We start from the raw sequence: 15252 nt of genomic DNA, 5'->3' as shown, positions 1-15252 counted from the left end.
ACTGCTGTATGGCGCTCTCACACATCAGATCTAATGAATTATCCACTACTGCTTCCGATGGATAACACAATCGGTTTCAGTCTAGAAGATATACTTTTGACTTCATTGTGCTGTATTGGTGATGTCACACTGCTGTATGGCGCTCTCACACTATCACCTGTACATCAGATCTAATGAATTATCCACTACTGCTTCCGATGGATAACACAATCGGTTTCAGTCTAGGAGATATACTTTTGACTTCATTGTGCTGTATTGGTGATGTCACACTGCTGTATGGCGCTCTCACACTATCACCTGTACATCAGATCTAATGAATTATCCACTACTGCTTCCGATGGATAACACAATCGGTTTCAGTCTAGGAGATATACTTTTGACTTCATTGTGCTGTATTGGTGATGTCACACTGCTGTATGGCGCTCTCACACTATCACCTGTACATCAGATCTAATGAATTATCCACTACTGCTTCCGATGGATAACACAATCGGTTTCAGTCTAGGAGATATACTTTTGACTTCATTGTGCTGTATTGGTGATGTCACACTGCTGTATGGCGCTCTCACACTATCACCTGTACATCAGATCTAATGAATTATCCACTACTGCTTCCGATGGATAACACAATCGGTTTCAGTCTAGGAGATATACTTTTGACTTCATTGTGCTGTATTGGTGATGTCACACTGCTGTATGGCGCTCTCACACTATCACCTGTACATCAGATCTAATGAATTATCCACTACTGCTTCCGATGGATAACACAATCGGTTTTCAGTCTAGGAGATATACTTTTGACTTCATTGTGCTGTATTGGTGATGTCACACTGCTGTATGGCGCTCTCACACTATCACCTGTACATCAGATCTAATGAATTATCCACTACTGCTTCCGATGGATAACACAATCGGTTTCAGTCTAGGAGATATACTTTTGACTTCATTGTGCTGTATTGGTGATGTCACACTGCTGTATGGCGCTCTCACACTATCACCTGTACATCAGATCTAATGAATTATCCACTACTGCTTCCGATGGATAACACAATCGGTTTCAGTCTAGGAGATATACTTTTGACTTCATTGTGCTGTATTGGTGATGTCACACTTTACAAATGCTACAACCACTTATATTACATCAAAAATTAAAATCCTTAACTCTAAATTACTTTGATTCCTCCTGAAGAATTTAAGGAAATAGTCAGGTCTGATATATGGTTATAAACTGTCTAGAGTCACACCTCTATAGGAGAAAACTTAGATATGTGATATTATATAGGTGAATAAGCAACTAAATCATTCCATATGTAATGTTTTGTTAATTCTTGCAATTCGTCAATCCACCATACTGTTAGAAAATTGATATTTAAATATCAATAAAATAATATTTTTCAATATAAGCCATTTATAATATGTAATTTGTGAACCCTGTCCCTCATTTCATTTGATAATAGTTTATGTCAAGTCGACCTGCACCACTGTTTGATTTCCTTCTAGTACTGGAATTTGTCTGTACTTTTGAATAATTATCATTCACGATGAATATGCTAAATTTCAGAGATATACAATCAAGTGGAATATATCAATCAGTTCCTTCTAACTGAACTTGAAGATAATTAATAATTATGAAAAAGTCAGTGGTTTCCTGTTCTTCTTGAATAAATATTAAAACTGTACTCAAATTGATTTATGGCCAATTCTGAAAAAACCCTGTCATACTCGTATTAGCAATTTTAATTGGATCTGTCTAGCTGACCTGAGATAGCCAAGTAGCTAGGTCCTCCTGAAGTTGCCTGAGAGAGCAGAGCCGTTCTCGCACATGTGTGTCCACTGCACTCCGAGCCGCCGCCTCCTGCAGCAACAGTGTCTCTCGCAGCTGCTTGAAGTATTGCTCCACACGGGCACGTGCCAGCTCACAAGTCCCCGGCTCCAGCAACTCCCCTCCTGGTCCCTGCCTTCCCTCCAGGCCCACCGCAACCTGCTCTGCAGCATTATGAACAGACCTCAATAATTGTCAGTAAACCAATTATAGGAGAGAAATATAGGAAAAGTTTCTCAGAACATTAAAGAATTCTGGAAAATAATTAAAATATTTAGGCCACATAATCCAAAGTTAACTGACACTAAACAGCTGTTGACCCTTACAGCTGAAGTTTACCAAAGAGCAGAAACATTTCTTTACCTTTCAGCACTTTACATAGTTTTATGACTATGGCTGAAATTCTATAATGCTATGGCAAGGATTATTTTTCTTCCCTATTTATTTACATTCTATTGTATATTATCATAGAGATAGAACATACAAATATAATTTTAAAATAAATGTTGTAAAATTCAATGGATCAGACTTTAGCTATTTTAAGTACACAGTAAACTTTTAGGTAAATTTGACATTAGTTTTCGTGATAATAAGTTGTAAATATTGTATTTAATTTGAAATAGCAAACTACACTCACCTTCACTTTATAATCTAGAACATATCTCCAAATACATGGTCTTCCCAGTCAGTCACTGATTATGAAATAACAAATTGCATTAACTGAAATGTTTTCTTATATATCCAAGAATGTAGTTAACCAACCAACCATGTTTTGGTTTTAACAATAGGCTTTCAGACCAAAAATGAACTTTAACAGAGCTTACCTAGCCTATGGACAGTGTCACTCATGTCCTCCATAAGAGTCCTCATGTGTTGTACTGCATTCACCACAGACGAGCGGATGTTCTCTGCCTCCACCTCTACAAGAGCGTGCTGGAACATGTTGACACCTGTTTTTGGTTCTGTTATGTCATTATTCATCTTTACAAATTAGTTCGTTGAGTTGACTCTAACACTTTAACTATTGTAGACATGTTGGTACGTGTCTCGTAGTTCCCAATCCATGGCGTGGTTGATCCAGATGGCCACAGCACTCTCAGCATGAACCAATCAACGTAAGTAAAACTTATAATTTCGTCTCTCTGTTTTAAGAAGTGTTATAATTGTTTGATTGAACATAAATAGCTCAAAATGCTGTACCTTATGGTTCTTGTGGCGTCCATAATCCTTGCATATGAAGCACATGATGGTGGACGAGGATGTCTGGCATTCGTCTTGCAGGCAGACAAACTCGGCAGGGTGAGCAGGGTGGGCAGGGCAGCGAGGACGTTCCCGAGGTTTCTCTGACAATGGGACCCGGCGATGCTTGGCCAGGGTACGTGTGGCGTGTGAGCTCTCGCTGCAGACCTCACAGAGGTGTGAGGCACACACTGTGCAGTATAGCACAGCTGTGTGTGCATCGTTCTCGTCACACCGGATACCCAACTGAAGATCACAAGTCATTGTGTTCAATGAAAATATATTAATTGTGCACAAAAATAGGGTTGAACCGAATTTGTATTTAAGCAAAAATAAAATCCGGATGTTGAATATTATGCAAATTTAGAACATCATTATTCTAATCACATCAGCTTTTGTTAACAGGCAATCAATTATTATATTTTCAATAAATGCGTGTGATACTTAATACAAACAATATACAGCCCAGATTTAGCTCCAAGTGACTTATTCATGCACTTAGCTGGGCTCTTATCGATTTGATATGATGAAGAATTCAAAAAAGGCTGAACCAAGGTACTGGTGGAAGTTTTTTAAGCATAAGGAACTTCTAAGTTAGTTATGATGGATAAGGAAAGTATTTAAATTTACATGACAATAATTTTGAGGAATAGGAGAAAGATGTAATTTTAAAATGTATATAAAAAAAAATACTTTGATCTACTTCTGAGTTTTATTAATAACAAGCAGGAGATTACTTTTGAAACAGCCCTCATTTTTATACATGATTTTAAATATAATTAACTAATTTACCATGTGTTCGAATTTTCATATTTTTGTCCTCAAAATCTTTTAACAATTATTTTTTTACTTTCTTATTGTAAAGCAATAAATAATTATATTTTAAGCCTACAAATAAATTAAAAAATACAAGGCACGTCCATAAATTAAGTGTACTCAATTTATGTAGGGTTAAAATAATTTATTAAAACAAAAACATACTTGGTTACACTTGTACATATGAAAGTTATTTTTCGACATAAGTCACCATCCCTCTCGATGCAAGTGGTCACCCGTGGGATCAATTTTTTTATGCCCGCCTCGAAGAAGTCTCCCGCCAGCTCTTTCACCCACTTCTCCACCTCCCCTTCACCTCCTCATCCGTTCAAAACTTGTTTCCACTCATGTCACCTTCAGGGAAAGAAGAGATGGAAATCTGAAGGGGCCAGGTCAGGGGAATACGGGGGATGGTTCAATACGTCCCATCCAAAAGAGTCCAGGAGTTGCTTCGTGGCGTTGGCCGTGTGAGGTCTGGCATTGTCGTGCTGCAGGCAGACTTCCTTCGTCAGCATGCCCCTCCTTTTATTCTGAATCACCCTTTTCAATATCTTGCTGCATTGATGGTCTCTCCGTGAGGCAGATATTCAATCAAAATTAAGCCTTTCTGGTCCTAAAACACGGATGCCATGATTTTTTGGCTGAAATTGTGGTTTTGAATTTCTTGGCGGAGGGTGACAAGGTGTGACGCCATTGCTTAGACTGCCTCTTAGATTCAGGCATGTAGTGGGCAACCCAAGTTTCATCTCCAGTAACAGTAGAGTAAAGAAAATCATCGCCTTCGAGTTCCAAAAACTCTTTGGAGCTCTGCACTCAATTCAACTTGTGTTGTTCTGTCAGCTGTTTTGGGTCCCACCTCGCAGACAATTTCCGATATCCAAGAGTTTCTGTGATTGTTTCGCGTATCAGAGACACGAAGATTTGTGGAAACATCGCAGAAAGTTCATATAACGTCAATCTGCTATCATCACAGACCGCAATCTCGATTTTTTTCCACAAGTTCATCAGTCACAATTGAAGGTCCTCTGATCCTCATGCACGGAAGTACGGACATTTTTAAACTCGTGACACCACTTGTACGATTTATAGCTCCTTTACCGTAAATAGTTTTCACATCATTATAAATTCAAACGCAGCTTTTCCCTGCAACGAGGTAGCGAATGACGGCACGAATTTCGCACTTGGCGGGAGATACGATCGACATTTTTTGTGAGAGATGCTGCTGCGTCAAGAGTTTTCAACACACTAACCTCGGATTGGTCTCATTTTAAATGGGAGGGATCAGGCTACGTGGCAGTGTTGCCAACATGTCGAAAAAGTATTCTCTACAGCTGTGAAAGTACCAGTACACTTACTTTCTGGATGTGCCTCGTAGTTTATTGTTTATTACCAATAAAAATGTAAATAAAACAATAAAGGTTAAAAATATTACCATGTTATAATAGTTTTCTAAATGCTTACAAAACAGGTTTTCCAGTGGCTGTATTTTTTTACAAACATTTAATTAGACAGTACATATTTTATGTAATAACTAACATTTTTATTTTCAAAAGATTAACTGGGGTTATTTGTATGACCAGTTTCAATAATTAGTTACACTAACCTGTCTCTCCTTGTGTAGCATATCTGTGGAAAGTAGAACTATAACTGCTTCTCTCTCTTGAGAATCCTGGAGTCTTTCCAATAATTCCAGGAGGGCAAAATTCTTCTTCAAGCCCCAAACCCCTGAATTACCTAAAGGAAAAGTAATCAATTTAAGTGCTAGGTGAACTTTCTTCGATGTATATAACAAAATACTTCAAAAATCTCCCATTGTTTAATAACTAGTGAACACTTCACATAATTTAGCAAATGGTGGGAGGGATTGATTCAATATGAATGTTGCGGTTAGATCCATTTCACTTTCCACTTAGTGCAGTGTCAGAAATCTGATACATTCACAGATTGACTTCTGAAATTTCATACACTACATTAAGCGGAAGGTGACATGGATCTGAACTCAATATTTGTATTCAATAAAACCTTTCCACCATAGCTACGTTATGTGTATAAAACTCTGTTGTTGTGGATCGTATCTGAATCATCATAGTGAATTCAACTATGCCTGATGAGATAACGAGAACACCTCTTTCGTTCTCATGAGTCAAGTCAGAGACAGTGTCTGATTTAGACGCTTCATTAAAAGAAAGGTGAACATTTGGCATAGTAACAATTCTCATTCTAAATATGATAAGTACTATTGATCCTATTATTCAAGAATCAGTATTGTAAATTAAACAAAGACGTAATTTCTTTTTCAAATTTTGTCTTATGATCTACTTATATTTAAAATTAAAGAATAAAAATATTTGTTTCAGCCAAAATTAGATAAGAGGGGTGGTAGGAGTTATGATGATAGATAATCAAATTAAAAGTAACTTTTACTTGATAGTATTAACATTACTAACAAATTACAAAATAAATTGAAGGATACTACAAATTATAAAATAAATATTCAAAAAATGTAATAATTCAGTTTAAACAATAACACTTTATGTTACCTGGGCGGTTTAGTCACAAATAATACAAACTCCACATTTGAACTATTTAAATTGTAAAAAGTTATAAATTAGTATGGGGTAGACGTACAAACAAATATGTAATTTGGAAATTACAGAAAATTTTTTAGAAACACATTTTGAAATAAGACATGTATGTTGGTATGTATGTTGTTTGTATGTTACTACATTTTCAACAAATAATTTTATGATGGTTTTATATAAAAACCCATGTAAAAAATTAATAAAATATTTTAACATCAGGCATGGAATGGAACAATTTTTATAGACAAATTTGTATGTCAAACTTAGTGTGTCAACATTTTTACCAAATAATTTTGTTGAAAGTTTAATGGTTAAAAAGTCATGATGACATATAAGACTGCAGTGTTGCCAAAGCACAAAACAAATCATCATTCAATATGTGTTTGGAGAGATCTTATTTAAATACTAGCTGTTACCCACGGCTTTGCACGCAAATCTTAAGAACCGAAGTCCTTATATTACTTAGTAAAAGCAATTATGCGCAATTGGCTGCGAGTAACAGCTAGTTCGTAGTAATTCGTAGTAATTTATAACGAAAACTCTTCATTTTCAATAAAATACCAATTACAACCAAATACCCAGATACCCACGGCTTCGCACACGATTTCCTACAGAAAAATTGGAACATAGGAGGCATATTTCTTTTGAACGTCGTTATTACCCTTCTGAGATAAATGATAGTCACTGAAGGTACTCCAAGCTCATGATCTATTTAAGATTTAAATGTTAAAACAGTCTCAATATGCACCTGTGAAATAACTGGAATTTTTCTCCAATATTCTATGATTTTTGTATACAATTGAACTATATTAGACCATCGTGGACAGGAGTCAAAAAGTTGGAATTCATTAGCGCACATACAATGTAATAAATGGTGGCACTCAATGTAATTTTAAAAGGGAAATAGGTATATTTTAGGTACATATTATTACAGTCTAATGATTATGAGCTTCAGATGTTAAGCAAAATTACGTATGGTTTTTATTTTAGGCTTTGCGCGTGTATCACTTCTGGATCAAATTAGTTACTCGTATATCTCCGATGCCATGATTGAGCTTGCTTTGTTGTCTCGATCGAGAGAATATGTACACACGGAGTTTCGAGAACCATACTTCTGTCAAAAAAAAAAAAAAAACTAAGGTTGGTTTTATAACATTCTTTATATTTGTAGCCAACGTAAGATAGTAATTTTGATATCTGCATTGCTCCTCTGATCAAGCATGAGCATGGTTTATATTAGATAAATATTGCAGTTAAAGGTGAATTTTTACGTCAAATTTGAATTGTATTATCTGGATAGTAAAGTCTATGTTTAACTATGTCTAAGTGATTGCAGAAACAGTTGAAACAAAATTTGGTGTTTCTCTTAAGCTTACTCTATCCTTTCAAATTATAAGTGTAAAGAAATTTAAAATAATAATTAAATTATAAAAACATATATTTCTTTTGTCGCATTATGTATGTTTACAAAGAACAGCTGATTAAATTTGAAAAGGCTCTTTCACTTAATAACATATGTTTGCTGCAATGCATTTCTTACAGGTATTTCTGTAACTTTTAGAGACCAGTGGGGCGGAATCCTGAATCAGGAACGGGATAAAAAGTATCCTATGTCCTTCTCCCAGTCCTTAGCTACCTCCCTACCAATTTTCAGCCAAATCGGTTCAGCCGTTCTTGAGTTATAAATAGTGTAACTAACACGACTTTCTTTTATATATATATAGATTAAATAAATTGCCTTTAATAAATACGGTTGTAAACAGTTTTACATATAAAAATAAGTTGGTACGGATATAATATAATATTTAAGTAATTCATTACTCAAATAGTATATTTTGGCTTTACCTAACATATAAGTGGATTGCCACTGTATACATGAGACCAGAGACTATGAGACACTCATGATTGAAACATACCAACAGGAGTGGGCTGACGATCAAAGGGGCATTGTATAGTATCATCCCGGAGTGGCAGCCTCAGGAGACAAGCGTGACACACGGTGTGACCACAATACAGCAGTCGGGGCACTTTGTCTCCAACCAACCCAAATACATCCTGACACACACGGCATTCAAGCACCTGTCAAACATGAATGATACCAACAATCAGGAGGAAAATGATGTACTTAAACACTCCAATGTAACAATATTTTTGTCTTTTTGGAATATAACACTATACTTATTGATTTTGAATGTTTATTAAAATACAAATATATAGTAAAGCTAGTTTCAAGGAAATTTAGAAACCTGGAAATTTAATTGTATTCTAGCTCACACTATTAATATCCTCATGAATGTAACTGACTGATTCCATCAATTTGTAATGGCTAATATTTTATAAAAATTAATGTAATTTTAATTAATATCTAAACACATACCATAAACAATTAGTGTACATATTTGCTGAATATATGAATCAGTAAGTAAAGTGAACAGGCAGTTTTTCCTTTTTGTTTTTTTGGATTTTTTTAAACCAAGAGGCTACTCTGTAATAAAGTCAATGATGTCAATAAACATTTACTGTAGTATTTCCTTACTCCACACACGTAATTTAAGAAAGACTTGATTTATGATTTCTATTTGTTAGAAAACTGCAGATCAGCTCATTACATCTTAGTTTTTATTTTGCTTGAATACTGCCTTAAATATTTGTATTTGTTGGTTATATTATAAGTAAAATTACATTAATTCATCAAGTTATTAGTGTTATGATTTTTTGTGTTTTGTCAGGTTTATAAACATATAATAAGTTGCCACCGAGAGAAAATTTCAGAGCCTTATTAAACAAAGTAAAAATTAAAAAGACATAAATAGCACTTTTTTGATAACATTTATTTACCACCTTAGTTTTTTATCTACATGTACGCCTATCTACTTTTCTACATAGCCTTATAATTAGGACCTGTATATTTCTATAAAGAATATTTCTGTGTATAAAATATTTACATATATACCTAATTTTACAAATATACTCAAAATTTCAAAACTAATCACAATTGTTTGTAAACTTCATGAGTAAAAAATAGCTTATTAAATTTTTTATTGAATACACTGTTAGAACATTCAATTTAATACTAAACAAAAGAATTGTTGTATGCCTATAAACAGAATGTGCAATAAATTTCTACATAGAAAACCGCAAAAACTGGCCAGTTTGACCTTAGCAATTTTATATAGGCTGCAGCATGAAGTAGCTGGTACTCAAATGGTTAAAACGTATATAGATTCTCTACCATACTTGCTGAACTGATACAATTATGTCCAGTTTGTAAATATGAAGCACCTTTGATCTAAACCTCATTGCCCAGTTCACCAACATAGTCCAGTACTAACATTCACACAGTTTTGGCTCTTCACATCAAGAAGACTTCTCTTTGTACATTGTAGTAGATCAAGATGAATAAAATTTCTTACATTTTCCAAAAGCGCTAAAACTGGCAAAAGTTTATCCAAAACTAAAAAAGAACCCATCCACTTTAATAGATAACTACAGACCAATATCCCTTATCTCTACCATCTCAAAAGTAATTGAGAAAATTGTACTTTCCCGTCTCTTGAACCACCTTACAACTCATAACCTCCTAACAACCCAGCAACATGGTTTCCTAAGGGGCAAATCAACAGCCTCAGCTCTCATAAGCTTCACTGAGAATATACTGGAGCTACTGGAAGAAGGGAATTCCACCAGTGCCTTCTTCTTGGACTTCAGCAAAGCTTTTGATTGCTTGGACCACGCACTTCTTCTACAGAAAATGGAGAAAATGGGTGTGACAGGGAAAACTATGAAATGGATGACCAGCTACCTGAAGGAGCGTTCACAAATAGTAGAAATCTCATACAAAAGAAACAATACAATCTACAAGGTCTCATCTACTCCACTATCGATCAATAGAGGGGTCCCACAGGGCTCGGTACTTGGCCCTGTACTGTTTATCCTCTTCACAAACGACCTACCGAAAGAGCTTCAGGACTACAGCCGGGTGATGATGTACGCAGACGATACTGCTCTAATTGTAGCCGACAAACAACCTTCGGAGCTTGAGGTGTCATCTTTTATTGCCCTGAGTATGGCAAAACAATACTGCTATCAGAATGAGCTTGTGCTAAACTCAAGTAAAACACAGCAAATAAATTTTGGGCTGAAAACTATAAAAACCTCCAGTCTTCCAGAAGTGGAACTTACAACTGAAGCAAAATACCTTGGGATTATTATTGACAGTAAACTAACCTGGACCTCACACATAAATCGACTATGTAAAAGACAACAGCAGTTTATATGTTATATATAGGCTAAAAACTACTTGCAACCTGGACACAGCCAAAACTGCATACTTCTCGCTGTTCGAGTCACATTTACGATATGGTGTGACAGTGTGGGGCAACTCCTCAATAACAAATCGGCAAAGAGTATTAGTTTTACAGAAAAAAGCAGTGAGAACATTAGCAGACCTAAATGCTTTGGACTCCTGTCGATCAGCTTTCAAAGATCTAAACATACTGACAGTTGTGTCCTTGTTCATTTTGGAAGTAATCTGCTATGCTGTCTCACAAAATCTTACAAGACTGGGAGAGACACACAACTATAACACCAGAAATGCAAACGACTTCACCCTGCCCAACCATCACCTTACAAAGTACGAGAGGCAGCCAAGCTACATGGGACGAAAACTCTTCAACCATCTACCTGACCATCTAAAGAAAAGCAGTAAAGTGAAGAACTCAAATCTCAACTGAAAACATGGCTCATCAAACAGACATTTTACTCAATTGACGAATTTGTGACCTGGAACAACTAAAAAATCATTTTTCTTTTCTATCTCTGTATTGTTATTATTATTGTTATTGTTATTGCATAGCTTAGCATACTGTGACGCCTATTCTGAAACTTTCTACCTGAACATATCTTTGGAAATCAGTGCCCGCAACAGATGTATTATAAATTTACATATTTTACCAGGACCTAAACATTATACAACTTTTTGAGTAAGAAATGCAGTAGGCTGGAAAAAAATTTAAACATTTTTCTTTGATTCCTATATGTTATGTGTAAGGAAAATAACCCCTTTTAAAGAACTTTATTTTGTTTTAAAATTCATATGTTATACAAGCATGCAACGTTTTAAAGGAATTACTTTGAAGTGTGTAGGAGATATTGGGCTAATTGTACGGATGAACATATAGGTTCAGGATTATATGCGACAATCAATACATATGAAATGCATTGACAATTAAAATATTTATACTAATAAAATAACAAATTCCATGAAAGTATGTTTTATTGCAGCATAACGCATATGGGTTATTTAACATAAATTCTGAGGTAGGGTTACATTTATTTACATAATTGTTTGGTTATTTCATCTTCCTACACAAGTTTTCATCTCAAATGTAATAAGATCTCACTTGGTGATATATTTCAATATTAAATAAATTTTAATTGATACAGTTAGTGTAGAAAATTACCAATCAGAAAATACTTATAAGATCACAGGAAAGCAAGTGCTTGCATACACGTTGGATTCCAAGGTGCTCGAGGATACCTCCCTCTTCCTAACATCACCTTTCAGCCAACAGGATAAAATAAAACCTTGTGATGACGTCATCAAATTTGGCGCCATCTTTGGAAATGTAAATGAAAAATAAAACTGGAATGAGCAGAATTTTTACCTAAATCAATAATGTTTCTCTTAATTTCAAGCTAAAATTAATTAGTTGTTGTCGGGTTGAGACGGGTGCCGGCCATCTGCGTGGGTTGGTACAAAAACATCCCTCGAGATAGTACCTATCAGTAAAATATCAAATGCTACAGGGGCTGATCAGAAATATAAATTGAAATGTAATGCAAAGTCAATTACGTAAAGTGTAAAAAAATTAATAAATCAAAAAACCCTAATATAAATACACAAATGGACATTAATAGAGAATACTTACCATTAGTTTGTTGGCGGACAGAGCTGAGCGGCAGCAACAAAAAAGTGGTGGAGCCTGGTATGTGGGTGGGGATATTTGGCCTTGAAAAGGGTCAACAAAATTAATGGAATGATTCACGGAGAAGTGCCTGAATTCCTTGTCACAGAGACAGTTGTAGGCCTCCCAATAGTCGCTAACAATTGTCGTACTTAGCAGAACCCATTCTTTACACAATACCTTGTGACGCACTGACTTTGCCCCGGAGCGCTCAGATAACAGATAAGGTATCAGTCCCGACCACAGATAATATTTACGTAAACAGATATCCAGATACAGCAAACAGAACATTAAAAACTTACTATTTATGAATATACTCCCTAAAACCGTATTATTTGTCATTTGCACCCCCAAAACCATATATATATTTTCGTTTAGGAGGATGAGCAGAATACGTTGATAACGTCAAATTCGTGATTTTCCAGGTCGGCCTTTCACCTCTTAATTGCCAAGAAATCTAGATATACTGCATCCAACTGACGATTATAAATAAAAGCTACTTACATCTTTGATTGAAAGTGTTAGGTTCAATACATGGACCTCACGCCAGTGAAACCATGCTACTGAGAGCAGATTATGTCAGCCAGTTTGAGCTTAATGCAACCAAGGAAGAGGTCTTGGAACACTTTGGACATAAATAAACAGACAACTAGGCCCAGACATAGGCTACTTTTTAAACTTAATAATACATTTGCCAACACTTACATTGTTTTTTGTTGAAGATTTCAAACTTCTTGTTAGAGCATAGGAATGGTCAGCAAGGTCTCCTGACATTGTTTTGTGCCGTATAATAGACATCAAAACAGAACAGGGAAGATATATTTAAACCAATAAATTTATTATTGAAAGTTGTTTCATTTAAACAAAAGTTATATAACAAAAAGTTCCATTTCTTTCAGATTGTGTTAGATTTAATAATTCTGCAATCTAAACCAAATAAATATAGTCTACGCGAATTTCATAGTTTCACTGCGAAAGTCGAAATGTTATTTAAAACAGATTATTTACTATTCAAGAATTGTACGTACAATACCACTCCACTGTTAGTACTTCTATTTATTTTTATTCAGATACAGAATAAAACATTGGCATAAACAGCTGATTTGTTTATTTTGATCTGCGATTGCAAGCAATCGTGAGTCGTCTGTAAAGTTACTCACTCACATACCAACGAATACAAATGTTGCTGTTACTAATCGACTGATATAGAGTATATAATAGTATAAGAGAGGAAGGGAAATAACATGTAAGAAACTGACGACAAAATAAACTTAGTCCACAACTACAACATAATTTTGATGTTTGGTCATCTCCCTAGCTCACACCGTAAATAAATGGTTCTAGCTCTCCGATCCCTATCAAGTGAGGTAAATTTAAAATGTAACAATAATTGGTTCAACTAAGATTACGATTAATAGCTGTTGGCTGACTTTGGTATCTAGACATTTCGTTCTATACATTCCATTATTTTCTATTGCAATTTTTTTACTACCGGGTATACATTGCATTAAATAAAGAGGATTTATGCGATAACTAGTTTGAAGTGAATTGCAAATAATTATCTGAATAAATAGAACAATGTGAACGTATCGCGCAAACAATAGTTCAATAACGATACCCTTCCCTCCCCCGAGAATAATAAATTAAGAAACCCTATTTTTGTAACCGGACAGACGTTAAAATATTTAAAACTATTTTTCAAGTATTAATAAAAATAACTTTAACGAAAGTATTCTGATGGAAATGACAATCCAAATAATAAATATCGAAATGAAGAACACAATGCAGATATAGACAAATGGTCAAAGATTGGATCAAGAGTTGGAATGGGTATAGACGATGCAAAACACTACACAAAATTGGTTTGAAATTAAAAGAATCAAAATAAATTGCATAGTACAGAATTATGTGCAATAAAAAAAAACTGTAAAATACGTGGACCAGTTAGAAGACAGAACTGCCGCTCCGACAATATTTTCAGGTTGGTTCTCAAGCAGCTCTGCAGACAATATTTATGTACAGTCTGGTAAGGGAAAAATAAAGAAAGGCTTCTCGCTTCAAAATGTCAAAAAGTAATTATCAGTAAAAAAAGACATAATGTTATAGTTAACGCTCGGACACTTAAGCATAAAAGAAAATGAATTTTCAGATAAAATTGTTAAACAAGCTAGTGAAGATATACATTTTTAGACAAACTATAAATCATTAAAAAATATGTATATTGAGAAATAACGAAGAATTAAAAATAAATTAAACTGTACGTTACCAGGTACTTACTAAGTATTTTTAATGTTAATACGTATTATATAATTAAGGACTTGATTGATTGATATGCCTTTGACTTTTTCATAAGTTAGATTATTGATTGATTACAATGTTTTTAAACTAAATTACTAAAAACCAAACAGGCGCATTGCTCGTTTAAAAATCATTTATTTTCTTATAAATACAACATATTTTAAAAATCTAACCCACCACTTTTTATAATACCCAGACTCCCTATTCCCTCCCCTTCAGTTATTACCCTACACTTTATTCTACTCGTAAATAGGTTAGCAGTGAACAAAACAACGACTGAACGAAATGAACGACTGCACGATTTTGGGGAACTATTTAACCCAGAATCTATAATTTTAGTTAGTTGCGTATAATGTTAAGCTATTTTTTCTATGGATAAGGATTTTAAATTAACTTAATTCTAATATTATAAGTTTTTACGATTCTTAAAAATATTACACCTGATTTAGAAGAATAAGATTTATTCATTTTACGGAAAAAAAGTGAACGAAACGTTCGGGTTGAACGGGTCATTTGAAACACTCTGATC

General features: G+C 34.6%; 1 protein-coding gene across 1 annotated transcript in view; it reads right to left on the bottom strand.

The window, feature by feature from the left end:
- The window catches only part of LOC124358956 (E3 ubiquitin-protein ligase TRIM23-like), a 30443-nt gene extending 16946 nt beyond the window's left edge, over positions 1-13497 (bottom strand). The window contains exons 1-6 of the mRNA XM_046811245.1: positions 13131-13497; positions 8376-8538; positions 5481-5611; positions 3023-3307; positions 2647-2755; positions 1760-1986 (exon numbers count right to left, since the gene is read on the bottom strand). Of these exons, the coding sequence (XP_046667201.1) occupies positions 1760-1986; positions 2647-2755; positions 3023-3307; positions 5481-5611; positions 8376-8538; positions 13131-13223 (1008 nt within the window). The 5' untranslated portion in view covers positions 13224-13497. The remainder of the gene's footprint in view (positions 1-1759; positions 1987-2646; positions 2756-3022; positions 3308-5480; positions 5612-8375; positions 8539-13130) is intronic.
- Positions 13498-15252: the final 1755 nt, after the last annotated feature.

The sequence above is a fragment of the Homalodisca vitripennis genome, chromosome 1 (genome assembly GCF_021130785.1).
Source record: "Homalodisca vitripennis isolate AUS2020 chromosome 1, UT_GWSS_2.1, whole genome shotgun sequence".
Taxonomy (NCBI): domain Eukaryota; kingdom Metazoa; phylum Arthropoda; class Insecta; order Hemiptera; family Cicadellidae; genus Homalodisca; species Homalodisca vitripennis.
Note: the sequence above shows the minus strand (reverse complement) of the source record. Positions and strands in the feature narration are given on the sequence as shown.